The following is a 27,724-nucleotide window of genomic DNA, read 5'->3' as shown; positions in this document are numbered from 1 at the left end:
TTTGTATATTTTTGTAGTTAGAATAAATCTCTTCACATGCATAGTAATCCATAACAATGGCTCAACACAGCTTTCTGGAGATATATAGATAGATATAGATTATCACCTTAACACTTAAAATGTTCTTCTCACTGATAACCTTCTTAATGGGGACCAGGAAGAGGTGGTACTAACCAAATATGGAAGATGTGTGTGAGAGGACAACTGAGTGCAATAGCATCTGGAAACCTTTAGGGGGCGAATCAGTGTGAGTGTGTCATGACGAAAAAACATGAATTATGGGTCAAACCTAAAAAATGACAGGTACCTTTAGAATGACTCCTGCATTAATTTAAAAGACTTTAAGTTTGTTCCCCATGATGTCGGAGGTCCCCATGGTGTGACTGTGTAAACAGATGATGTCCCCATAAATATGGCAATACAAGCGCACACACACAAAAAAGACTTTTATGGGTTGAGATGAAATATTTTATTTCGTGATCAGTATTTTGAAAAGTAACTTGTAATGTTATGTGTTTTGTAATAATGGTAACTTTCTCTAATAAAGTTATGTATCAACAAAGAGTACATTTTCTATTTTGTAAAATCTCCTCTGATGTAATGTCAAACAGAAGCATTGTCATTTTCTACTTTTACAAATGCAATCCCTCACACCATTTAGATCATTACATGAGTATAAAAGATTTCTCATGCTTTAACTTGTTTTTAAGCTCTGTAGACCACAGTCAGCACATCATTTTCATTAATGAACCTCAAAATGCTATTTCCCAGATTTTAATCTGGAAATCGGGACATTTCTGGACAACAACAACAAGCTGTAGGCTACCAACTCACACCAGTCTGAATGTCAGCAGCTGTGTTGAAAGGTCCATCTCACCCTTCCGCTGCTCCTGTAAGGTGTCTTCACACCTCACAGATTCTCATAAGGTAAAAAGAATTGATTTATGAACATTTTTAAACATCTACAAAGCTCAGTTCAGAACCAAGTACACTTCATTTCATATACCTCCCTGTTCTAGCAATACGTTACTGCTTTTGGACTTCATTATTTGTATTTGTGTATTTTTATTTATTTCCTGGTTTTTGAAGCTGCTACAGCAAAGGGGAAGTTTCCATTTGTAAATTCTATTCTGAGTGGAGATTAAAGCTGGCCCACAAATTGAAAACCAATGTCAATTTTTACTACAAGGTTCTGTTGAAATAAATTGATTATCTTGCATAAATTTCATCTTATTTCTCAAGAAAAAAGAATGCCAAAGCAGACAGACATTACAAAGCTTGTGATTAATTGGTTTTGTAGCTGCAAATTGGCCAAAAACATCATTAGAATTGTGCAACAGCCCCCATTTAAATCTTCCCTTCTACTTGTCCTGTCTGACCTTACACAGCCAGAGAGCTGAGAGATCATCCTCTTCATCAGATGAAACTCACTCACAAAACAACTGATCAGCGTCTGAATAATTCATCCTCATCAAACCTATTCTTTATATTCTGATGTTGTGGGAGAGGAGTGGTGGAGGGCAGACTGAGTGTGTTGTTAAAACCTGAAAGGAGCCACTGAATCTTTCATGATCGTATGATGTGTTTATGCTGTGTCTTTATGTCACACTAAGAACAAGCAAGTGGCTCATCAATGACTGTGTTTTGGGGGGACTGAATGAGGGAGGCTGGGTTATATGTTATATAAGACCTCAAAGGGACACCTTGCTTTAGTACATTGACTAAAAATGTTTCCATTATGTATCCATACTGAGCATAATAAAAAAAACCTTTAAAGATATGTATTTAATATGGTCAACAGCTCCCATGAAGGTACGAAGTGTTCCAGTAACCAGACATGAAAGCACCAGATGTTTGTTTGATCCTTACTTACAAAAATAAAGAACAAATGTAGTAGTAATATATAACTCAGAGAGGATTTGTTATATGAATGACTATATGGTCTGAGCAATGTTGTTCGGATACTATTGTTTAAATTGTTGACTGTCCAAAAGCCAACGCAATCACCAGAATAAGTGTTTGAAATGTTTGTTTCTGCAAACCACGGATATGTTGCAACTTAACATTTGATATGTTGAACCTATATGGTTCTTTTGTTACACATTTTTTGATGTTCACTGTTCAATTTTATGTTGTGACAATGTTGGCTTATGGTCTGATTAGGTTTAGGCACAAAATCCATGTGGATAGGGTTAGGAAGAGAACATGTTTACCAGACTTACCTGGTTCTGTTGCCACAAACAGTGCTAGAAATTGTCCTGATACCTAATAGCCATATTTCAGTTGCAATTCGTCCTAACATCTTATCTGAAATATCTAGTTTTGTTGCCACTAATGCAGCTGGAAAATGTCCCGACATCTTGTTTGAAGAAATTTTGAAACACTGCTTGGAGCAGGGGTCCTTCACTTGGTAGCCATCTCGCCTCGCTTCAGAGATGCAAGTCAGCTAATTTCCATGTAATCTGAACATGAAATGACACATAATAAATAGAAATGTTGATATGATAACGTTTGAAACTTACAAATTCAACAAAACTCTGGTTTGCAAAAGCATACAAAGTCAACATTTTATTGTGGTGCTTGGGCTGCTGAAAGAACATGCTGATGGCTCTGATGGACCGACCCACAGATATGTCAGTGTCAATGAATCTCTTAGTGTCTATAATATTTTTTTGCTAACAAGAACACAACTGTAAACTTTCTAATAACCATAGCATTTCTCTAACTTCTGTTGTTTTTGTGTATGTTTCCCACAAGCTGCCAAGCTGTGTGCGTCTGTCTATTTCTCTCTAGTCTCTCACCTCTAATCCTTTCTTTTCACAGTGCCGTCTGGGAACCTCTCTGTCTCCTGGCTGCCAGTGCTCATCCAGACATTTGGATCTCGATCATCTTCCTACAGGAGATTCAGCCTCTCCTCTTCTTTCCTCTCTCTCTAGTTTCGCATGTTATCACGCCTCTCTCTCCCCCCGTGTGTTTGTCTCCATCTGTGTGAATGCTGTGCGGCCTGCTCTGTGTTTGTGTGGTCGAGGGGAGGTCGTGTGGCTCTTGTTCAACCTATCTGATGACACCCAAAGCTGTCCAACAGGATCCTTTTTTTGGTTGAGTATAGACTGCGACAATTCCTGAGGCAAATTATGTTTTGTGATTTTTGGCTATATAAATGCAATTTGATTTCACTTGACTCTGTCAAAGATGAGACACATTTCTGCATTGAAAAAGTTCTATTGTTGATCTTCGAGGTGCAGTTCCTGGAACTCCTGAGTCAGATTGGTTGTAGTATCTTGTGGTGCACAGGGGCCATGGAGGGACCGGTGGGAGTATGGAGTTAAAATCATGCCAAAACCTCACAAACACACAAAACATGTTTTACTCACGCCCAATGATTCACAGACAAACTCAGTGTGGTTTGCAATTACAAAACATCATTCACAAACTAATGCATTTTGTTTTGCAAATAAGAAACTTACCTGTCAAACAAATACATCATGCTTCAGAAACAAATACAGCATGTTTTACACATACAAAGAAACATATTTATTCAATTACAAAAAAATCCTTCAAGTACAAAAACAGAACAACCTTCAAGTACAAAAAAATCCTTCAAGTACAAAAACAGAACAACCTTCAAGTACAAAAAAATCCTTCAAGTACAAAAAACAATTATACAAGTACGAAAAACTGTCACGTGACTTTTGGCACTAATTTTCCGCCTTGCAGATTCACACACAAATGCCAGGAAACTTTCTAACAAATGTCCTGTAACTCACACTCCACAATAGCAGGTGGCACTGTTGAGTCAATTGAAGGCAACCAGGATGATTTTTTTCGCCCAAAATCTTTATTCAAGGCCGCCAACAGGAGCTATCATGTGTGGATTCGACTTGCCGCCTCTGACTCGGACTCGCACGGGCGGATACCTGCTCGGAATGAGAAACGCTAGTTTTGGGGATTAAATTTAACACAATGAGCGGCCAACAGGTGAGTTTGTGGTCGTTGCTGGTGAAAAATCAAATGTTAACTAAACTCCAGAAATGTCTTTTGTGGGTACGATGATAAATATGTAGCTTGGTACCGCAGGAGCTAACCTAGCTTACACCGATTAGGCTAACTTAACTTTTCATTCTGTTTCTAACTTAACTAAATTAAACTATGGCCACATATAACGTTACACTTGATACGTCTTGGTCTTAAGACTGAATTTTGAAGTAAAGACGACCTCAGTCCACACACATTTGTTTTAGCACCACCTGAGGAGTCGTGTTAAGTTACTGCAGATAAAACACACGCCCTGCTTTCGCTGCTTCACATTGACAGGTTTGAAATAACAAAGTAACGGGAGGCTTTTATTGTGAAGAGTTTATAGGAAGTAAAAATCCGGTCATTAGCGCAAACTTTTTTAGCGGCGCTGCTCGCGCTGACATGAAATCAGGTAAAGATGTGGAGATATTTAGAGCTAATTTGTTCATGGATCACTTATAAATACTACAGGAGGTTAAAGTGTAAGCAGAAACAGCCACAGTGGGGTGTTATATGCTGCAAACAAACCGGCTTTGTGCACCTCGATCTGCACTTTACCTCCAACAGGTGAACTATCGTATATCAATGCTGACTGATTTGACATGGAGTGACCCCTCTATATTCTATGAGACACTGGCAGAAGATCAGTGTTGATTTGGAGGTCCTATTCTACAAGCTCAGATCTCTAAACATCTGTAGTAAGATGCTGCAGATGTTTTATCAGTCTGTGGTGGCAAGTGATTTATTTTATGCTGCAGTCTGCTTCATAACACCCTGGTGGACCAAAGAAACAACGGTGGTGGACGGCTCCTCTCTCTTCGTTGCAGGACAGAAAGATATAGAAGATCTTTCTTACCCACAGCCATCAGAATGTATAACTCTTTGATAAATAGATGAGCTCAATGACTAATTGAATTTCCCTTTGGGATGAATAAAGTTCGCCTTATCCTAATTCTATGCAAAAGCCTTTTAGTTGATTGGTGACAATGTGTATGTGCCCTGTTGAAAAATAAGTTCATCAGCTCTCCTCACAGTTTAATGCATCATTTGTGTATTCTTGTGGATGTTTTCAGTATTCAGCCATATACATCTTAAACTCAAACCACATACCTGATTTCATGTAAATTAGCGCGAGCAGCGCCGCTAAAAAAGTTTGCGCTAATGACCGCATTTCACTTCCTATAAACTCTTCACAATAAAAGCCTCCCGTTACTTTGTTATTTCTACCTACAATGTGAAGCAGCGAAAGCAGGGCGTGTGTTTTATCTGCAGTAACTTAACACGACTCCTCAGGTGGTGCTAAAACAAATATGTGTGGACTGAGGTCGTCTTCACTTCAAAATTCAGTCTTAAGACCAAGACGTATCAAGTGTAACGTTATATGTGGCCATAGTTTAATTTAGTTAAGTTAGAAACAGAATGAAAAGTTAAGTTAGCCTAATCGGTGTAAGCTAGGTTAGCTCCTGCGGTACCAAGCTACATATTTATCATCGTACCCACAAAAGACATTTCTGGAGTTTAGTTAACATTTGATTTTTCACCAGCAACGACCACAAACTCACCTGTTGGCCGCACATTGTGTTAAATTTAATCCCCAAAACTAGCGTTTCTCATTCCGAGCAGGTATCCGCCCGTGCGAGTCCGAGTCAGAGGCGGCAAGTCGAATCCACACATGATAGCTCCTGTTGGCGGCCTTGAATAAAGATTTTGGGTGAAAAAAATCATCCTGGTTGCCTTCAATTGACTCAACAGTGCCACCTGCTATTGTGGAGTGTGAGTTACAGGACATTTGTTAGAAAGTTTCCTGGCATTTGTGTGTGAATCTGCAAGGCGGAAAATTAGTGCCAAAAGTCATGTGACAGTTTTTCGTACTTGTATAAATTTTTTTTGTACTTGAAGGATTTTTTTGTACTTGAAGGTTGTTCTGTTTTTGTACTTGAAGGATTTTTTTGTACTTGAAGGTTGTTCTGTTTTTGTACTTGAAGGATTTTTTTGTACTTGAAGGTTGTTCTGTTTTTGTACTTGAAGGATATTTTTTTGTAATTGAATAAATATGTTTCTTTGTATGTGTAAAACATGCTGTATTTGTTTCTAAAGCACAATGTATTTGTTTGACAGGTAAGTTTCTTATTTGCAAAACAAAATGCATTAGTTTGTGAATGATGTTTTGTAATTGCAAACCACACTGAGTTTGTCTGTGAATCGTTGGGCGTGAGTAAAACATGTTTTGTGTGTTTGTGAGGTTTTGGCATGATTTTAACTCCATATGGGAGCACCTGGGTTTCTACCTACAGGGTGTTGTCCTTATCCTATTGATGTGTTATGTTATTTGTTATGTTATGTGGGCTGTTCAGAATATACAAATAAAAAGGCAGTACATAAATTGTTTGACAAATCTAATTATATAAAGACTGAATGCTAACATGGATTAACCACAGTAATTAACACTTTTAATGAGGAATTAAACAGTTTTATCTTGACATGAATGAGGAATGTTTCACAATAAATTACACACAGGTTCATATGAAATGGGATTGAAACTTTATTTTTAAAGTTCTATTCAAGGAGATTAAAGGAAAATGATTCCATTAGTTTTTCATGATGGAATGTGAAAACTGAAACAATAAAGCACTCTGAATGCAGATTCATATTTATACATTCACTGTGAGCAGATGATCTACCCTGAATGGAGAAAGCTGCCAGCCTGAATAGGAAATTCAGTTCAAGATTATTTTTAATATTGCTTTTGCAGAAAGTCTTCTCCTTGAGCCTTTTACCCCATTAAGTTTTATTTCTGTATGTAAAAGCATGCCAGGGTTTCTGTGTTTCACCCGTATTTTACTACAGTTTTTGATATTGTTCCACTGTTTTGTCATTTGGTTTGTATGTGCAAGAAAAAAAACTAAACCTATAAGTGGTTGGATCCAATTTGCAAAATCACATATCATGTGGTTTTTTGCTGTCCAGACTCATATGAGCATAGCCTTACTTGTTTTCATCAGAAAATAATATCATTATCTATCCATTCTTTAGCTACACCTACTAATCTTTAAGAGGGTTGGAGAAGGCTGGAGCTGATCCCAGCTGATGTTGGAACTGAAATTTAACAGGACAGAAACCAAATGTGGTCATTGAGAGTTCATTTTATAATGGCACTGCCTACAAGTCAATGAGATGACACACAAACCCGAAAGTAGTAAATAAAGGCAAACTAAAAGGAATGTGGACCCTTTCAATCCCAAAAAAGGTAGCAGAAATTTCTTTTTTTAAGTTGTCAACAAAAGATAGAAGCTTGAATATTTACATGCACATGTACGGTTCAAAGTAACTTAATAAACTCTCAAAAAACATAATACGACAAAGCTAAAAGAGATGAGGACCATCTGAAAAGGCTTCATTAGAAACAAGCAGGCACTTTCAAAAAACACTTGGCAGGTGATTGGATGGACCATCTGTCTACCACTTTCTATCATGGGCTAAGTTCGACGAATCAGATGAACAGCAGGAGAGCACCATCATCAGCAGAGCCCATTACCCATTGGTTGATCAAACTTTTACTGAAGTCAGCCAACAGACGAGTGAAAACATCTTTTCCATAAGAAAAGCCTTCATGCAATATACGCTCCAGTTCAGATATAACTATAGCAGCAACTGCCATTGTTGTTTCCAAACAAACAGTTGCTTCTCTCACAGGTTGTCACACCTGAACCACGCCTGCAGCTACCAGTAGTTCCTTAATGGATTTTGATTGGTTAAACCACTCTGGGTCAGCCACAAGCACACAGCTTGCAGCCTGGCAAGATGGATTTGCAAGATCACCTGGTCACGTGATATTGCATCACTAGCTGCCTCACAAAGTAATAAGTTGTGCATATCGCTTCTGAAAACAACCATTTCTCGGTGATTTCATTCTTGAAAATGTTTAGTTCTTTTGGGTAAAATCTGCCAGACATCTCCAAGGTCAAAGTCATTCCACTGAATAACGGCGAAAGGCCTAGAATATGTCTGTTCCTGAAAAGCTGATATATTGGAGGTTTTTCAGTGCTATTTAAAGACAATATGTAGGAGATAATACATTGTTTAAATCAGATCAATATTAAATGTAATCATGAGTAGGAATTGTGAATCTACACAGAGCAAATACAGGTTTGACCTTAGCATGTTGAGGGTTTCTGTCAACTTCTGTTTCTCTTCAACTCTTCCTGATTTATTATTGGTCATATGTATTCAAAGCCACTCTGCTTTTTGAACAGTTTTATCTTCCATTGTATTTAAGGTGATGCCCAATGATCAGGCTGTTAAACTCCCAGTACAGAGCTATTCTCTTCTGGGACCATTCTCGCTCAGTCAACAAATCCAGGCCTCCAGAATCAAAAGGATGGGGTGAGCAGATAGACAAGGCAGAAAATAAATCATCTGTGTTGTTGGTTACAAACAAACCACTCACAAAGGACAGAAGGAAGTGAGGAAGGAAGAGAGGAAAAGACCTTTTAGTCACGTAAGACGTGCGGCAAAAACACAGACCTCACTGTAAATTCAAATTACTATTCATCTGTACACATATGTGCGAAAGCATAGGCATATTTCCACTGCCCTCCTAAAAGATATCTAGTATATCTGCACCACATTAAGACAAGTTCAGCCATGGTGATGTGATGTGCAGTGGTGGAGAGTGATACCACAGAGCGCTGAAATATATGCAGGTTTTTTTTTTTTTGCTCAGGTATGTCCAGCTCCCTGTCAAGACTGTGACGAATAATCCCAGACACTCCGAACCACTTGCTCGATACGTGCTGTTTTCAGACTGATGACTCAACTCATGGTCACATCAGATTTCGCTGGCGGTTCCAGATTCTCAGCCACTTCTCCCAACTCATCCAGCAACTCTGTGAACGCTGGCCGTCTGAAGGACTCCACCTTGGATCGAAAGAGAGGAGAGTTAGGCTGGAGATATACAGGCTTTCTAACCACGCGTCCACGTAGACAACATAGTTGTTCACGTACTTGCCTATAAACCAGGCATGTTACTGGAGGATACCACTACGTGGCACACTTTAGCTTGTTGACCCATTGTTGTCAATGCTGCTTCTGACGTGCATCCTGACCCTGTCCCGTCCCAATACAGGCCCTACACTGCCCCTGTCAAAAATCTCTCTGGATTGATTGGAGTAGATTCAGATCACTTGTTGTGCAGGTGTGGAGACTAACAAGGCTAATAATTAATGATTGAGAACAGCTTGGGCCATTCCCCTCATGGCCAATCAGGGCGGGATTTCACATATTAAATGTAACAGTCTTACGTTGCACAGAAAAGTGAAATTAACATTTGCATCCCATTATATGCGTGCCAAGGGGCAAAAAAAACATCTGGTGGTGAAGCAAATCCACATCTTGACTTTGCATGGAGTTCAACTTTGGTGAACTTTGACCAGTGGAGTCATAGCAATAACGAAGATGTGTGTGTGCTTGACCCCACAAATGGACTACAAACCCAGCACACCGAGTTCCATGTTCCTCACATCTGCACTGTCCACATTCAGCACCGACAGGCCATTTTAATTGGCCTACATTTCACATATGTGTGACTGCGACCTTATACCTTTTGATCAGTAGTGTAATTTTTGTTCAGAATATCGTTCTGCAAAGCAAGAATGATGCTGTAACCTTGTTTTTGTACTGCTACTGTATTTCTTATATATGTGAGCTCCTGTGTTTACCTACCATACAGCAGCTGGCTGATAACTCCAGGAGACGCTGAGGACAGTCAGTCACCAGCTCTCTGAATGCCTTCACATCCAGCCCATAGTTCTGAAATACATTAACATCAACAGTCACTACTGTACACATATCACTTAGACTTAGACTTACCAAATATGTTTCAAGTTCAACACATCTGTTTGCTGTAACTGGGACTATGAACATTTGTGTCTTTTTCACAGTTTTGGATACTAACATAACTTGCTGCAATTCACAAGCATTGGAAGAGGAACACAATTTGTATTGGCAAATACAATGTCAAAAATAATTAAACTAATTAATTATAAACGGATAATGAATAATGAATGTAATGATAAATATTTAATGCCAAAATTGAATATAAAAATGTTTTGAGAAACATTGATGAGATGAAGATCAGTACACACTGTTAAGTATTGTGTGGAGCTGAAAGGAAGCCGTTAGCCTAGCATAACACAAAGACTGGAAACAGCTAGCCTGGCCTTCTCAAGTTCAACAATACAATATCTACTAACATCTCTAAAGCTAATGTTGGCTCTTGTTTGTTTAAGCTGCACACAAACAAATGTAAAAATGATGATTTGTATTTATGTGGTAAAGTTGTGTGCTGTAGGCCGAGTTATTTTTTTAGGTGAACTAAAAAAGTAAACTCCCCATAAAACTCCAAACTATCCTGAAATAAGCATCGGCATACTGGGCTCGCAGTTAGCAGTGCGTTTTGGTGTGTGCATGTGGTCTACTGGGAGCAGTGCTGGTTGTAACAGCAGCATGAAGGACCTGCAATATCGCTTCTTCACACACTTAGGGTGTAGCAGTCTGTTGTTGAAGGAGCTCTCCAGTGCTCTCAGAGTGTCCTGCATAGGGTGGGAGGGGCAGGTGAATGATCAAATCTACTGAAGAATAAGTTCAGGACATTCACCCACTTCTGGTCCCCCGCAGCCTGGGAGTCAGGTTACTTGTGACTATCCTCGGTAGATAGTAAAGCCTTATGCTAACGGCTAACAGCTCAATATCCTTACAGCAATGAAAAAAGCTCAAAAGTGAGCAGGAGCTGCTGCAACAGGCTGCCACTCACGCGGTGTCATCTTGAATACCATTTATCAATTATTTACCATTTACCAGTACCACTTCAAAACATTTATATACAATAAATCAATTACATACAGCCAGCCATATATAATTAATTGATTAATTAACTAATATCAGGTCAGTACATTGTTGACCTGCTGTGACAGTGATAAGGATTTTTTATTAAGCTCTACCTGTGTTCTGGGTAGTATCTCAGGGTCAGCAGGTATCCTGGCAAGGATTTCACAGAGCACAATGCCAAAAGAGAAAACATCCACCTGGAACGAGTTAGATACGACGCAATAATTCAGGTTAATACCAAACAAATCCCGAACAGAATATACAAACATATACGGAGAACAAGAAAAAGATACCTGAGACGAACACGCACACACTGTTTCTACTATTTAACAAGTGATACCTGCTTACATGGCTATTAAGAGTTATTAATAGAGTGACTATCAAGAGCAATGTTATAAATTCATGGTGAAGTACATTTAACTAACTTTCCATCTATTACTTGTTGGACATATAAAGAAACATTACAGCAACCATGTAATGTTGCAACACATTCTGTGGATAGTATACTAGGAACAGGAGTGTATGTACTACAAACAGGACTCTGTCTGTCACCTTGCGGTCATAAGGTTCTCCTCGGAGCATCTCAGGGGCCATCCAAAATGCTGAGCCCACCAGTGAGAGCTTCCTGCCAGGGTCTTTGACTGGCGGCTCCACCACTTCCCTGGCCAGGCCAAAGTCAGTAACCAGGGCCTCACGACCACGAGACGTCACCCGGATCAGACAGTTCTGGGAAAAACAAACAAGGATGCAAGGAAAGACTAATAGTAAGGACATGTTGTCTGGAAATAAATTAATGAAACTGCTTCTATTGGGGAGTGTCATGAGATGAACTTTGTGAATTGGCAATATACAAATAAAAATTGATTCACTGATCGATTGATTGCACCACAGGTCAATCCAACTGCAGTGAAATATTTTGCCAGCAGAGGGCAGTGTAATGATGCCATCTGAAGACGCAGGCAGCATCATCACTTCATTAAAAAGTCTTGATCTTTGAATGTGGCTCCATTGAGTAAACATGTGTTCAATGGAAACTGAACATCCAGCTGCCAGACCAACAGTCTCTCTGTACTTTCTCCACTTATCAGTACATTCAATAGGATCTGTTGTCAGCACCTTTCCAGTACACTAAATAATTCACCCGGACCCCATGTGAAGAGGCTCAGTGCACAACAGAGACTCAATGAGGCTGCCTGTGTGGTACTGTACAGGTTAGCCTCCATCACACTAACTGGCTGGCTGTTACATGATTTTTAATAAAATCTGTCCAAAAAGAAAAATCATGGTTCATTCATTTTAGAGAGCTGGAGTCTTATAGAGAGTATTATAATAACAGTGGCTGAAGTGTGTGTATTAAAGTACATTTACATTTTGTTTGTGTCTGTATGTATATATTGTATGTATAGAGAGAAGTGTGTTGATAACTGCACAACATTAATTTCTGAAAGACAATGTAAACATAAAAATGCAATTTGTGTGTTTGCATGCACATCAATCCCTTTCTCTTTGTGTGTGTGCGTGTGTGTGTGTGTGTTGAAATGACATCTCAGCATCTGGCTCCCATTGCACCAGAAGCCTTTTCAATCCAGTAGCCTGTCATTGCGAGGCTTTCCTAAGAAAAACTTGTGTCCCAGGCTTCAACTCTAAATTTAGCCCCGGCCTCTCTGCCAAGGAAAGCAAATGTCTTTGAGGAACAAAAATGGAACTTGTTCGTCGATGCAGAGAGGAAAAAAGGAGCTTGTAAGCACTAATTAAAAAAGGGGCCTGAACTTTTCAGAGAGCTTGAACTCTGAGGAACTCTGAATGTTACTGAGGCACATTCACAATGACTGCATTTGTTCAGGGGGCTTTGGAATGTAATTTGCTGTTTGGATGTTTTAAAACGTTGGCATCAGAAGCTTCACAAGTCAAGCAAACTGGATTTGTAGTGAATGAGTTAATCCCACTTAAACTCACATGGTCTTTGAAAGAAACAATTCACAATTTCCTAATCAGAATTATTTTAATTCAGGTGGGCATTTGCCCACTTTTTGAATGGTAACTTTGTGTTAGGGTGCCAAGTGCCAAGGGGATGGATTCATGCATTCCCTGTATCTGACCTGTAAGAGAGCTAAAACAGCTAAAACAATGTGCTTTTGAGTTTTCTCTCCTCGTCATTTATTTGTTTTCACAATTGAAAAATAAACTTTATATTTGCAAAAGTACAGGAGAAACACAATGCACCTTTTTGATCTTAGAAGTAGGTTGTCGGTTTTGATTCTCATAAATTCCCTCTGATATAACAGCCTTTCAAATGTTTTAATGAGATACGAGTATTTTTGTCAGTAGCAACAGACACAACTAATGAATGGGCTAAATAGCCTACTAAAAAAGGATGAAAGGGCAAGCATGAGGTTGTTTGATGAGCAAATGATCACATTCTGTTTATTTATCTTCCACGTATATTATGTATAGTATATTTATATTTAAATAGAAATATATGCATGTGAAAGAAGAGTATATGTATGTATGTGAGAGAGCCAGAATTAATTATGGCTTGTACGGCCCCTCATAGTGCATTCGAGGCTGCCATTCCCACACAATCCAGTGTGCACGTCAGTGTCAACAAGTTATGTGCGTAGCAACAACAGTTAGCAGCGATCTGTTAACATGACAATAGAGCAACTGTCATGGTGCCTCGCCCCTTTGCATTACTGACTGTTTCTTCTGGGAAGCATGGCAACCAGACAGCACCTACACACACACACACACACACACACACACACACACACACACACACACACACACACACACACACACACACGGTATGTTGATGAAGATCTGCAATGGCTCATACTGCCTGAACGTTACAGTTCATAAAGAAGAAAATAGACAGGTTTTAGTTAGTAAAATATTTTTTAACTGCAATGTGTGATGAGTCGCAGTCACAAACAAGATGGAGATTAGTTGAGACACTATACATAGAAAACAAAAACAAAAATATTGGGAGCAAAAGCAAATCACAAAGTCACAGTCTCTAGAACATTTAAAAAAAACTGAATATAGTTAAAGAGTAAGTCATTCTAAGATTTGAATCCAAATCAACAAAAAATTGTCTCAAAAAGTTTACTATATTATATCAATAATATAATCATTCAAAATAATTCTTCTTCTGCTTTAAATTTCTTTTGAGGGACTGCAGTGAGTTTATACACTGTTTATATAGAAAGATTTTTGACCGTTTCACGCGGCTCTGAATTTCCATGTGTTTTGGACACTACGCTAAGGGGTCAATGTAACTTCCTGTGCCCATTGTCCAGCACTGGAGAAAACTCAGTACAGACTGCACAATGAAAATTTCATGTAAATTAAATAATGATTATCAGACAAGACTTACATCCTGTTGCCATTTGGCGGTGTAATGAGTATACCTCCTAATTGGCATGTAGAAGTGTTTTGTGCAGAACTCTGATCAAACGTGAAATTGTGGAAAGATTGGACCATTTACACAGAAGTTCTAATGACGAGGAGTACAAGGAATTAAGATAACATGTTATTTCCTGTTGCCACTAGGTGGCGCTACGACTGTAAGCTAAATTTGGCACGTTAATGTGTTCAGGCTGAGACTCTCATCAAAAGTGTAAACTTTGGGGCAGATTCCAGAGATAGCTGTGGTTGCCCAGCTAGGAGGAGGAGGTCATTGTTTAAAAAATGTAATTTACTGCTGTCACTAGGGGACGCTGTGACTGTAGGCAATTATTGGCACATAAATGTGTTCAGAATGGGACTTTTATCAAACGTGTGAAGTTGGTGCAAATTCAAGCATGTACAGTTGAAATACAACAACATCCTGTTCAATGGCGAAGCATTGATATTCGCCAAACTGCAAGAGCCACGCTGTTCAATGACAACTCAAGCTTATAATAACTTTTCATCACAAAGGCATTAAGATTGACCACTGAGAATTTGGAGTTCGTCAAAATAAAACACGTGCAAATCGCCAAAAATTAGCAGAAGAACTAAAAATGGCTGACTTCCAGTCAGGTTGAGTCAGTGGCACCATGAGAGTTTTTTGTAGAGGCGCAATAGATATGTACACTGAATTTCATGCATGTACATCAAAGTAGCCGCGGGGGCTGTTGTAAGAAGTGTGGAAAAAATTTAATTTACTGTTGCCACTAGGTGTAGCTGTGACTGTAACAGAATATTGGCACGTCAATGTCTTCAGGCCAGGACACATATAAAATGTAAAGTTTGTGGCAGCTTTGACCACATTCAGTAGAGTTACAGCAATTTCCTGTTTCATGGTGCCACAAGAGGCTTCACCATGCCGCCACGGCCACGCCCTTCACTAAGAAACTCACAATGTTCACAATACAGCATCATCAAGGTCTTAAATGTTTTCTCACTATGTTTTAGGCAAATTTGGTCATTAGGCCAGGAGGAGTACGTCAATCCTTGCAATATTTACAGTTTACAGTTTCCTTATATACAGTTTCCTGCTGTCAGTAGGGGGCGCTATGAGTGTAACAGAATATTGGCATGTAAACATGTTCAGGCTACGGTGCTTACCAATCATGTCAACCATGTACAGCGGAGTTAAAGCAAATTCCCTGTTTCTTGGTGAACCATCAATATTCACAGTGCTGCCACAGCCATGCCCTTCAATGAAAAGTCAAGTTTTTGATATATTTTCATTACAAAGGTTGTCGATCTGGTTATAGCTCTAGGAGGAGTTTGTTAAAATCACCAAAAATAAGCACTTAATTCAAAATGGTGGACACCCCTGTGGGTTTAGGTCATGGCAACAAGAGACTTATTTGTTGGTCAATGTGCACATGCACATACACAGATGTACCAAATTTCATACATGTAAGTGGAACTCGCTGCAATGGCTGCTCTTTAGGGGGTGCTAGTATAGAGCCAGATCAAGGCCAAAAGGTTTGTTAAAAATATTTAAAAAAAATTGACTGAAAAAATAAAATTTGAAACTGAAAGTTTTGATCCTGAATTATAAAAAAAATCTAAAACATTTTCAAAATAAAAATAAGTGTAGGAAAATGTTAATTTCAATTTAAATATAATTTTGATTTAATTCTGATTTTCTTTTGAATATTCTTAAATATTCTTTTATTTATTTTTAATTGTCACTAATATATAATTCCATATTTGATCGTATCAACTGAGAGGGGCATGGCGTCAACTGATGGGGGCTTGGTATCGACTGCGAGGGGCGTGGTATCAACTGAGAGGGGCGTGGTGTCAACTGATGGGGGCATGGTATGGACTGCGATGGGCCTGGTATCAACTGAGAGGGGCGTGGTGTCGACTGATGGGGGCGTGGTATCGACTGCGAGGGGCATGGGGTTGTGAGTGACAGCATAATAAAGAAGGCTCAGGGCCTTCCCCAGTTATGTTGCCTTCAGGAAATGTGGGTACTTGACTCAACGTTTTCTATAAACTGTATTCACCTGATTAACAGTGAATTAAGTGATGCTCAGGATAAAGTTACATTTAAAAAGCTGTTTTAGACCACTCTTGGTCTTAAATCAACTGCCATGCTTTAAAGAATGATGTTTCCCATTTGCACATAAGAATGTGAACGCAGCACAGTATCATGGATACAGAAAGATGTCTTTATGTGGAGAGTTTGTCAAACCCCATGCCCCTTTCAGTTGATATCACGCCCTTCTCATTTAATACCACGCCCCTCGCAGTTGATGTCACACCCCCACGCCAGATCACGGCCAAAACTCTGAAACTTGAAAAAAAGGATCTGAAAGTGAAAAAAAAAGTGAAACAAAAAAGAAAGATTTGAATGTGAAAACATGAAATCCACAACTGAAAAAATAAGACCTCAAATATGAAATTATATATTAGTGAAAATTAAAAATAACTATTTTATTCAAAAGAATATCAGAATTCAATCAAAATAATATTTAAATTGAAATAAACCTTTTCCTACACTTTATTTTTATTTTGAAAATGTTTTTCAATTTTTTTTATAATTCAAGATCAAAACTTTAAATTACGTTTTTTTTTTTAAATTAACAAACCTTTTGCCTTGATCTGGCTCCATATGCTAGTGGGCCTTTTTGTCCTGCCCATGGACAAAACACATAATATGTGTGAAGAAAAGTCATTGATCAAATCATCAAAGTCCAACTCCCGGACGAGTTTCGATTGTGTCATCCTCGTCCTTAGTTCATATTTAATCCTGGACATTTGGAAAAGGACCGTTCTCCCTCACAGCTGCTGACAGGAAGCGTCAGCATTCCACCTTTTTCCTCCACAGAGTGGAGTGTGAGAGCCTGCAGCCAACTTCCCTCATTGCCTGAGCTGGATGTGCTAGCATCCACTGTGTCATCAGTGGGAGTGCAGTCCTTCTGTGAACTTGGGCTAACGTTAGCAGTGCAGGCATTAGCATCTAGGTCGTTCCCCGGAGGCAGCGCTATAGCACCTGCATCGCTGCTAACTGTGACACCATCACCCATCACCCTGCACCTGCTTTCTGGTGAAAAATGTCAAAACAGAGGGTATTTGTTGTACTAAATTGGTCTCTTTACCTTCTTTTTCTGTTTTCAGTTTACACTTTGTGCTCGGTTCTTCATGTTGACTGCACAACTGACATTTGACCTTTGGCCACCGTCATTACGACATTATGTGATTTAATCATAATCATAATCATGATCATACATTTTCAAAATCACATTTACTCCAGAAAACAACAAAAATACTTTACACACACACACACACACACACACACACACACACACACACACACACACACACACACACACAAAGATAATGCTAAATCTTAAGGCCCAGGGCCCTCATTGGCTCCAAGGCCCTGGGACATGTGCCCACTTTGCCCATGCGGTAATCCGTCTATGCCTATCATGTTGCTGATGAATTTTTAAATATGATTGTCTCTCTGCCTTTACTTCTATCATGCTGCTGTTTTGTGTGCCCTCTCCACCTCTCATCACCACCCTGGCTTCATAGAGACCTGCTACACCAGCTTCATCTCATTAGCCTATCTAAGCGCTGTGTAATATCTGCGTAATAAATTACCTTTATGGCATCACTCATCTCCTCTGACTGATATACACATCGACCTTCCTCTGAGTAGCCTCAAGACAATTAACAAGAAAAGGGTTAGGGGTTAGGGTTAGATGTATAAACAACTCCAGTGCATCCCCTGTGAGGGCTCTGTGGTGGTCGTTGTGATAGCAGCTGATGAGAGATGAGATGAAACTTGAGTGATCCCTGTGGGGACACTGGACTGTTGCAGGAGCTAAATAACAGGACAGAGCTGAGGATCTAACCTTGGAGTTGAGGTCTCTGTGGTAAATGTTCTTGTAGTGCAGGTAGATCATTCCTCTGGTAATGTCACAGGCCAGGTCCACCTTCTCTCTCCAGCACAGGGGAATATCTTTCCTGGCCAGAAGCTCCTCTAGACAGCCACCATTCACATACTGAAACATCCAACAAATACTAGCATATACACAGTTTCAAAATAAAGGACTCAGAGAAATAAGCAGAAATTCATTCATTCAAATTCAGCATTGAAATAGTACTAATGCATTTGCTTTATGATACTGATATGAAATTGATACAGGTGGATAATATCTGATTATGTGAAAACATAATGTCATCTCTTATACAGTCTGACATTACGCTGAAGCAACCCAGGCCTGGTTACACAATAAGTGCCTGACTCAACCTGCTCACCATTTCATTATCACTATCAGGTCATATCAGTGTAATCTGTTGTGTTTTCCACACTCAGAACAAAGCCAGCCTGTGAACACACTCACCTCTAAGATTGGATAGAGTTTGTCTTCCTTAACACAGATTCCTAGATATCTAGAAAGAGAGGAAATATGTTTGTTACTTCTTCATCTTCTTCTTCTTCCTCCCTTATGTGTTATTTTTTGTGATTTCAGATTTTTATTTTCACTTTGGTTCCGCGGGTCTGTCTATATTTGTACATAAAATCATGTTAAACAGGGATCCCAGACCATTTAATTAGCCAAAGAAGCTACAGCTGATAGCAGTACTAGACTGGTCATCTGGCATACTGGGTGGACTGACACACCTGGGGGCTGATATAAACTTAAAAATATATTTCTTATGACCAGCCCATAGAGCAGGGGCAGTGGCCAATTGGGTCAGTTTCTATAAAGACAATAGGGTGGGTCAATCATGTTTATAATCACGCAGTAACATCTGTGTGGACCAGACTGCCTTCAGGGAATATCTTTTTTCTCACAGTAGTCCTTGAAGTTGAACTGATAAGATGCGCTCACAAAAATCTGCCAGAGACAAGCAGACAGACAATTAAACACCTGGCAAGGTACTCAAAATCGCTTCGGTGTTAGTTCCCACTTCAGAAGGTGTCTCCAGAACAACATTTTGCCATGATGACGCACACAGACACAGACTCACAGAGGGAAATCAGTACCAGCTGACGCAGTTGCAGCTGGTGCTGAACTACATACTAAGAAGAACTGCTACGAGTCTACAGTTTATCTGGATAAAGAGCTTTTAGTCATCTCTCAGGCTTTTTCCAATTAAGTAGCTAATCTCAATGTAATCAATCAATCTCTGGGCTTCATCCAAAAACAATATTTGCTTTTATATTACTAAACTAAGTATTGAGCAACATTGCTGCATTGATTCCTGGGAACAATGGCTTCAACAAACAATATACACACACTGTGTGTTAGGTTTCAGCCTACACAGTGTGAGGAGGTTTGTGTGTATGTGGCAATAACAGTATGGGCACTGCTTTCATCACAGCCTGCTGTACTGTAAGAAGTGACCTGGGCAGATAAGCTGCGCCCTGATAACCTTACCACTGTGACCTTGCTAAATGGCTAAAATAAGATTGCTTAGGCAAACATTATGCCTGCCTGGCCTCGCTCCTTATGTAACAACCGTAGATGACAGGGCCAGTGTTAAATAGCTCTATGTCTCATTTCATTTGCATTGACTGCAGCCCCAGCAAGGCTCTGTGTCTGTCATTAACAACTACCAAACTAAACAGAGTAAGCAAGATCTTATGTTGACATTTAAAAAGATTCTGGTACCACTTTCAATAGGTTTTTTTTTTATAGTATTGTCCATTACAGAGATTTATAAATGGCCATGAAGCAGATTGAAGTCTGTTCAACATTTACTCTCATTTAAAATCAATAAGAGGATCGTGTGGATTTGGCATAAAGATTTTCATTGTGTTGTAAAGTCAGTTTTCAGTTTTATCAACTCAATAGTATGGACCATTGAATACTTTTTAGCATTGTAGTAAGTAAGAATGAAGTATTACGTTTAGAAGGTATTGCTATCACACTGGTCTATAACTACAGGAGGCATAATTACTGCTACCAAACTGGATATAGGGGACAAAGGAGTGGTGGTGAAATTGTGATGAGAGAGTGGGTGTAGATCCTGTAGAGTCAGGGAAGAGAGCCTGAATATGTGAGGGGAAACCTCAAGCAGTTTGCTGTAGTTGAATTTAACCCATTGGACAAACCAAAGGCTTCAGTAAGAAGTGGGACACAGGTGGACTGTTACCTGACAATGTTGGGGTGGGAGAGCTTCTGCAGCAGGCTGATCTCCCTGACTATGCTGTCTTGGTCCACATCGTTTTTGTAGATCTTCACCACCATCACCTTCCGACTGCTGTTGTGAATCACCTGAAGGACAGTGGTGTCTGTTAGTAGCAGTAACAGCAGTGGTGGTTGTAGCAGTAATGATGGGGATGATAGAAGATTCACAGTATGGCAGCAGTTTTAAAGGATTCTGGAGGTGTAGATAGGAAAACAAGACCTGATACGTGTTTTCTATGTTGATTCAATTTGAACATCAGTCCAAAATTAGAGAGCACAAACATGCTTTCTAAATCTCACTCAATCTGGACACATCAAAGCTCTGACTTTCACAATCCCCTAAGCCATCCTGTGGCTTCTTTCTGGCTCATTTCATCAGAGACAAAGCCTAAATGTATGAAAATCATCTCTTCGTGCTCCACTCCAGCACTGGTGTCACATTAGGAGTTATGTAAGGTCTCAGCTGGGGATGAGTATTTCAACCCCATTGTCGCCAAAGCTGGTAGGCCAATCACGGAATGGCAAGAATGTCCCAATTAGTGGCTGAAACAATGCAAGCTTTGATGGCAGCTCACACGTAGGCCGACAACAAGGCAAAGTAGGGGTGGGACAGAGGGAATACCTTATAGACTTTGGAGAAGAAGCCACTCCCAATTAGCTCAGCAGTAAAGTTTTCCCAGAACTCCAGTTTGCGGACGGCGGTGCGGAGCTTCTGCCAGCGGTCCACATGGTAGTACTTGTCTGAAGACTCACCGTACAGGGTGGGACTAGAGGGCTCAGAGGACACGTCAACATCACACATCCTGGAGATTTCCGCTGGGAAAGTAACCACACATAGACACAGGTTAGGCTGAAGCTGCTAAAAGGTTATATTTAGGTTATGTGCTGAACTTATTCATTTAGTCAAAAATATATACGCTGTGAAAAGAATCAGTCTAAAATAGTCAGTTCACACAAGAGCATCATAACATATTCTTTACAATGAAACATATATCAAATGCACCCCTTTCATAATGGCACTGTACATATGCTGCCTTGTTCCCATGCCTGCTACCATACCTGAGGGCTGAGCTGTCACCTGCTGCTAACGCCATTGCTCATATAGTGTTTGATCCACATCCACCCGAGCATTCACCTGTATGGTCTGAGGTCAGGCTATTATAGTCACTCCTTTGCAGTGCTGAGTGGAGATGTTTCATGTAGGGGACCTAGATGACTCTGATTATATTGCGACTCACAATAATGAGAGTCAAAGAATATGTTTTTCAGGCGAGATGGAGTGTGGTGCATATTCCTGCTGATGTTGCTGTTCTGTGTTTGGGTCTGTTGTAATTGACAGCATTTTGGATCAGGTCTCATTATCTTCCGTTTTATTTAGAATTTTTGGATTGGTCATTACCTCTGATCCACAGAACAGGCATGAACAGTTTCATTGGAAGAAAGTAGCTCTACTAAAACTGTTCATGGTGGCTGCACAGAGGCGCTGAAACATTGGCGGTTGCCCGCAGAAGCTAAATCATCATTGGACGATACATAATGTATGGAAGCATTTTGAATTCAACACTATACATGGAAAATCATGAATGCAGGTAAGACTGTTTGATGACTTGAAATGCTAACTTACTGCATTACTTACACAGTGATAATGTCAGCTTGTCACTCAAATGAGGCAGCGGAAGCACCGTGACAGCTTTAATTCTCCAAAGAGTTTAAAGACCACTTGAATTTTATTCAAATAAATTTCAGCAAATTACACATCATTTCAAAGTTGTTACAAATGGATTTTTTTTTAAATGACAGCCCCACAAAGTGGAATACCACCAGAGGTGAAAAATACTAAATGTTTTTTTTGTCTGTGTGATTTAGTGAACCAACCTTGTAAATTGAGGGGATAATGAGGTGCAACACTGAGTGAAAAATGTTTCAAATTTAACCTGATAAAGGGATAACTGTACCAGAACATAGTGTATTAATGAGACTGACTTTTATTCCCACAGAGTTTAAGCTCCTGCAGCTCATAATCCCACTAAAATGACAGGGATTATCCTTTTGTCAAGATGGAAAAGTCACTGAAAAGCAACAACTTGCAACCCAATGTATTTATATCCTATATCTATAGCTACATTAATATATACAGTATGCTGTAATACATCCACCCAACAATGTCCAAAATAATTGATTTGCACTCTGCTGCAAAACTGGTCACACCAAGAAAAAAGACTGTGTGACAACTAAAAGGGTAATTTATGCATATCACAGTATGAAAGAGACCTTGGATGAAAGAGAGGTTTACAAAAGGTCTAATTTCACTCTCCCACTTCTTAGCTGCATAGATGATGTAAAGTGCTTCCACTTTGCAGCGGGAAACAAAGACAGTGAATAATGTGAGGCTTAAAATAGATGCAGGACTGATGGATAACACAGACACTCTCCAGAATGGTCAAGTGAGTGTGTCAAAGTTTCTCCTCATCATATAATTTCTAATAAGAGCTGATAAACAGAGTGTATACAGCATAAAAGAGTGAGTATTAAAGTAAATGTGCACTGATGGTGTGTATCTTCAAGGGTGACAAGAGTTGGATTTCATTATCTTCTTTTCCAAATATCTATCATTATTATCGGTTAGCTTCTTTATTCATTCTTCTTCATATAATCTACAGCACATTACCTCTCACATTTAAGGGCACTGCATCAAGGACTGTGCAAAAGCTTAAGGCACTTGTGAAAAAATGCTGTAAAGTAAGAATATTTTCAAAAATAATGCTATGAATATTTTTTAATTTATCAATTAACACTACACAAAGTGTGGTAAAACTCAAATCCAATCAATATCTGGTGTGCCCAACCTTCTATTATTTTCCATGGTATGCGGTGGATAATAGATCGCTTATTACAACTATAAGAGACTTGAGACTTGACTTGGACTTGCCAAAAAATGACTTGTGAGCATTTCTGACATGCCAGTCCACTTGGCACACACAAACAGGTCAAACTTGTTCAGAGGCGGACTGAAATGTGGCTGGGTTTAAAAAGTGATGCCAAATGAACTTCAGTTCACACAGTGAAGCCGTTTCATCGCGCCCCTTTCCTCCCAAAAGGGGTAGTCCTGACCTAATTTCAGCCACGGAGGGCTGGGGTGACAACACTGAAGGTCAGAGTTTGTTTTTTCCCACAACAACAGCCTCACTTGCCTTTACGATGACGCCGGTGGAAAGCACATGCTGACACGCTAACACAATTGGCAGGGTTTTGTCAATCAAACCATGGGAATCAGCCCAGCTATTCATGCTGCTTTTGTTCATTTGGCTCCAGACTAAACAATCACTACACTTTCAGCTCCAACACTGTCAGAGAGAAATGCTTACAGTGCAGCTCTTTCATGTAGCTGTCACTCTCCTGCTCTCTACACTGTCTACTCTCTCAGTCCTTCATCTGTCCTTCCTTTTTCTTTCTCAGTAGGCCTATACTTTTATTAAAGCTGTGGTTCCCAAATATGTTATTGTCACACACCACTTCAGAAGCTGAAAACATGTCCTGCCCACATACTGTACATGAACATTTCCATCAACAGCTAACAATATTGGACAAAACAATAAAAGGTGTCTCCCTTTACTGGCAGTTAACCCAGGTGTAAGACAGGCTTCATCACATTTTGGATTTGGCTGGTGTGTTTGCTCAAAGATTGTCACCTGTTTTTAGTTTCTTTCCTGTCAAAAACCTGTCAATACTGCGTTATCTTGTCTGAATAAATCTTGAATTTTACTTGTCAACATCAGAGGATTCCTGTTTCTTCATCACGGCAGACATGCAACCTTAATCCTTGTCGTCGTAGGAACATGAACAATGGATTTATTAAAATGAACATTTAAGTTAGTTATTACCAACAGATGTTCACACTGAAGTATTATCAAGCTAAACATCTTCTCTGTATCACTATCGATCACATTAAGGTCTCCTCCATACATCCATGTGCCAGTTACTGTTGAATGAATTTTGATTCTCACAAATATAAATCGACATTTTGTAGTCAGTAACATTTTAAGGAAGAGTAAATAAAAAAGAGAAAGAAAATTATTTGTGGTTCACGTTTGATTTCAAGAAAAAAAATATTAAGATCACAGATGGACAGAACAATGTTAGCAGCTACTGTCTGTATATTTTCCTGAGAAGCAGAGCAGGCTGCTGAGCTGAGGCGAGTGAGAGTGAAACAAGCCAGGAGGAGGAGGAGGAGGAGGATTTGTCTTTGACTCTATGTATAAAAGTTAACTAAAGCAGCTCTTAACTTTAATAATGGAAAATAAACAGAATAAATGTGATACGGTAGACATAAATGTCTGCTGTGTTGGCTGCAGTAGTCTGTGTGACTGTGGCGTAAAAGGGGTCTGTAAGCCAACCAGCGAAGCAGTTAGCTGGCTGGCAAGCTAGCTACCCCACAGGCACTTGTGGAGCTACTGAACTCTGAAAACCTAATTATAATTCCCAACAAAAGGACTTAATATGTTTTCAGTATTCACTGGTAAAAACTCCAGTGCCCAGTTTAGTGGATGACTTGTGTCTCCTTTCCTGTTCAGTCCCCATTTCTCTATTCCACATTCAATTTCTCACTTTGTCTTTTTTTTCCCCGTCTAGCTCCATCTAAACCAGCACGCAGGTCCCATAATCACCATAATCTGTCGGAAAACATATCATCAGTTGCAGTTTGGGTAGACTGCTTGTTGTGATCTTTCACAAGCAAAAAAACTCAAAGACATTATAAAAAGATTTACAAACAGAATGTACCGTCAATGACACTTCAGTTGGCTGCTGTGTTCTCAGTTCTGCCTCAGAGATTTTGCATTTGATCCAAGAAATTAATATTTCACAACTGAAGCTTTTGTGTTTAAGATGGCAAATCATGCAGGAAGCAGGGCATGTCTGCGGTTAAGGGCCATTATCACAACCGGCTGTGAGTCTGACCTGCGTCTGACCGCACACACCATCAACAGGAATAACAGGGCTGGCCACTGCCACGCTGACGTCCTCCCACCTGATAAGGAATGCCACTTATGAAAGGTTTATAGTAGAAGTCATTTCACACCAAAGCACGATTTTTCCAAGAGCTTCGTCTCTCTCTTCGTCTCTCAAAACAAGGACTTTTTATGAGGAATGTCCAAAGGATCAGACTTGGATGTGATAGGCGTTAGGTGTTTGCTTAGCCTTCGCAAGCCTACATTACCTACTGCCCCTGGTGTCAGGCTTATTATGCTGAAACGTAGTTTCAAACTGTGGTCACTGGCTTGACAGCCTTCTCTCCGACCTCTAACTGCCCCACCATCCCCTAACCCAACAACATAAACATTTTGCAGAAAGGCCAAAATGGTACGTAGCCAATGACACATACAAATGTCAATGTATAAAGTGGTTTAGAGAAACATTAACTACCAACATTTACCGACATATTGTAAATATTATGTATATACGAGTCTATTCTATTTCTTATCTTTTTATTTTATTACATTGTTTTTTTTAATTTTTATTATTGTCTATTGTAATATTCCTGACCGTTGGCTGCTGTAACAAAGAAATTTCCCAATTTGCGGAACAAATACAGGAATTCTGATTCTGATCCTGATTCTGATTCTGATTCTGATCCTGATTCTGATTCTGATCCTGATTCTGATCCTGATTCTGATTCTGATTCTGATTCTGATTATCCTGGCGACTGGGCTGAATGCCAAGGCGGTCACTCACTTGAAGCCAAAAGTCACAAAATGTGAAAAAGATGGCTCTTTTTTTTAATTTTATTTTTTACACCAAATAGGTGTTAATGAGGACATACACTGTCTGAGACCCCATAAAATCTGCAAGCATACATACACACACACAGACACACACACACATAGATGGGTAATTTCCAGGTGCACTCCATATCAAAATGGAAAATGAATGCCTAGAATTTAGATTCTATTCAGATTCTGGGTGTTGATAACAGCATCCTCTGACTTCACAGCCCTGGTGACTTCAGGCGTAAAGTATGTAGACAGCAAGGGCAACTGCAGCACAGCAGAGCATTAATCTGCCTGTAACAGCCCTCTAGCCATAACATTTTTGGCTGCAGCCTCACGTCTTAAACTTGTGTGAGCCAAGCCACAGTGGCTGTTAATTGCTTAATAGATTTTCCAAAGTGCTCATCTCAGAACTACAACAGTCACAGAGCTCCACCTTTTGACTGCAAGATTTTGAAGGCAGAGATGGCAAGCAGACATGGATCAGATCAATAAGCTCTAGCCATGCCACACATACTGTAGCTGTGGCCTCAACCCCACTTGGTGGTGGGCAGTGAGTTACGCTAGTGATGCAGAACATTAACAATGAAAAAGAATACAGTGCTTGTTTTAATACTCATACATTTTATAAGTTATGACACTGGCCTTCTGAAAGCAATTCAACTCACAAATGCACAACATGTGTGACTGGATAAAGACCAAGAAAATGTAGGTTAAGCTATTCATACTGGACCACACTGAACTATAATAGTTCAACAACAGTTTTATTAGGTATGTGAAGCCTGCCACTATTGCACACAATATAAGCTAGCATACATATTTCACAGCATAAGTTGAAGCTGGCCTTTAAGTTATTAATTAAAAGTCTTCTGCACTTAAAGATTACATACACACATAGCATTACTCACTCAAAATACATCAGCTAGATCTTCCTTAGTTTTTCTTTTCTCCCTGTCTTCTGTCTTCTCACTTTTATCTGTTTACGTGTTTATAATTTAGCTTAGCTGGAGCTCGTCTCCTTTCCTGCTGCCCTTTGGTGCTTAGCTCGCCAGGTGTTTGTTTAATTAATTTCTGGCGACGCACCAGCGCAGTGGTAATTAGTTCCGCCTCCCAGACTACTATTATTACATGTAGGAACCAAAAATGCCAGAAAAAACAGCTAAAATTAAACTGACGATGTGAGGCAGTTACACTGCATTTGAATGTGATTGTCAAACTGCCAATAATTTTCATTTTTAAATCAGACTTTTGACCCTCAAAGAATGACAAAGAGTACACTCGAGGCCTTAATGCAGAAACACAGGTATCAACACTTCTTGGGAAAAGTGCCTAGGTATTGCTTCATAAAGTTTTTCACTCCATTGTCATTTATCTTTTATTTATACACACCCATAGGCCCCAAATACACACACATGCACAAACAAGAACTCAAAGATGAAATGATTAGATTGGTCAAAGGTGAAG

The 27,724-nt window shown here is 39.5% G+C and overlaps 1 protein-coding gene across 2 annotated transcripts in view; it reads right to left on the bottom strand.

Moving 5' to 3' along the window:
• Positions 1-6,541: 6,541 nt before the first annotated feature.
• The window catches only part of LOC140996248 (dual specificity testis-specific protein kinase 1), a 34,462-nt gene continuing 13,279 nt past the window's right edge, over positions 6,542-27,724 (bottom strand). For both annotated transcript variants that reach the window (XM_073466581.1, XM_073466580.1), the window contains exons 2-9: positions 21,118-21,311; positions 20,461-20,582; positions 18,702-18,750; positions 18,210-18,359; positions 11,455-11,628; positions 11,016-11,099; positions 9,739-9,825; positions 6,542-8,934 (exon numbers count right to left, since the gene is read on the bottom strand). In XM_073466581.1, the coding sequence (XP_073322682.1) occupies positions 8,830-8,934; positions 9,739-9,825; positions 11,016-11,099; positions 11,455-11,628; positions 18,210-18,359; positions 18,702-18,750; positions 20,461-20,582; positions 21,118-21,297 (951 nt within the window). In that variant the 5' untranslated portion in view covers positions 21,298-21,311 and the 3' untranslated portion in view covers positions 6,542-8,829. The remainder of the gene's footprint in view (positions 8,935-9,738; positions 9,826-11,015; positions 11,100-11,454; positions 11,629-18,209; positions 18,360-18,701; positions 18,751-20,460; positions 20,583-21,117; positions 21,312-27,724) is intronic.

This window comes from Pagrus major, chromosome 5, assembly GCF_040436345.1.
Source record: "Pagrus major chromosome 5, Pma_NU_1.0".
Lineage (NCBI taxonomy): Eukaryota > Metazoa > Chordata > Actinopteri > Spariformes > Sparidae > Pagrus > Pagrus major.
Note: the sequence above shows the minus strand (reverse complement) of the source record. Positions and strands in the feature narration are given on the sequence as shown.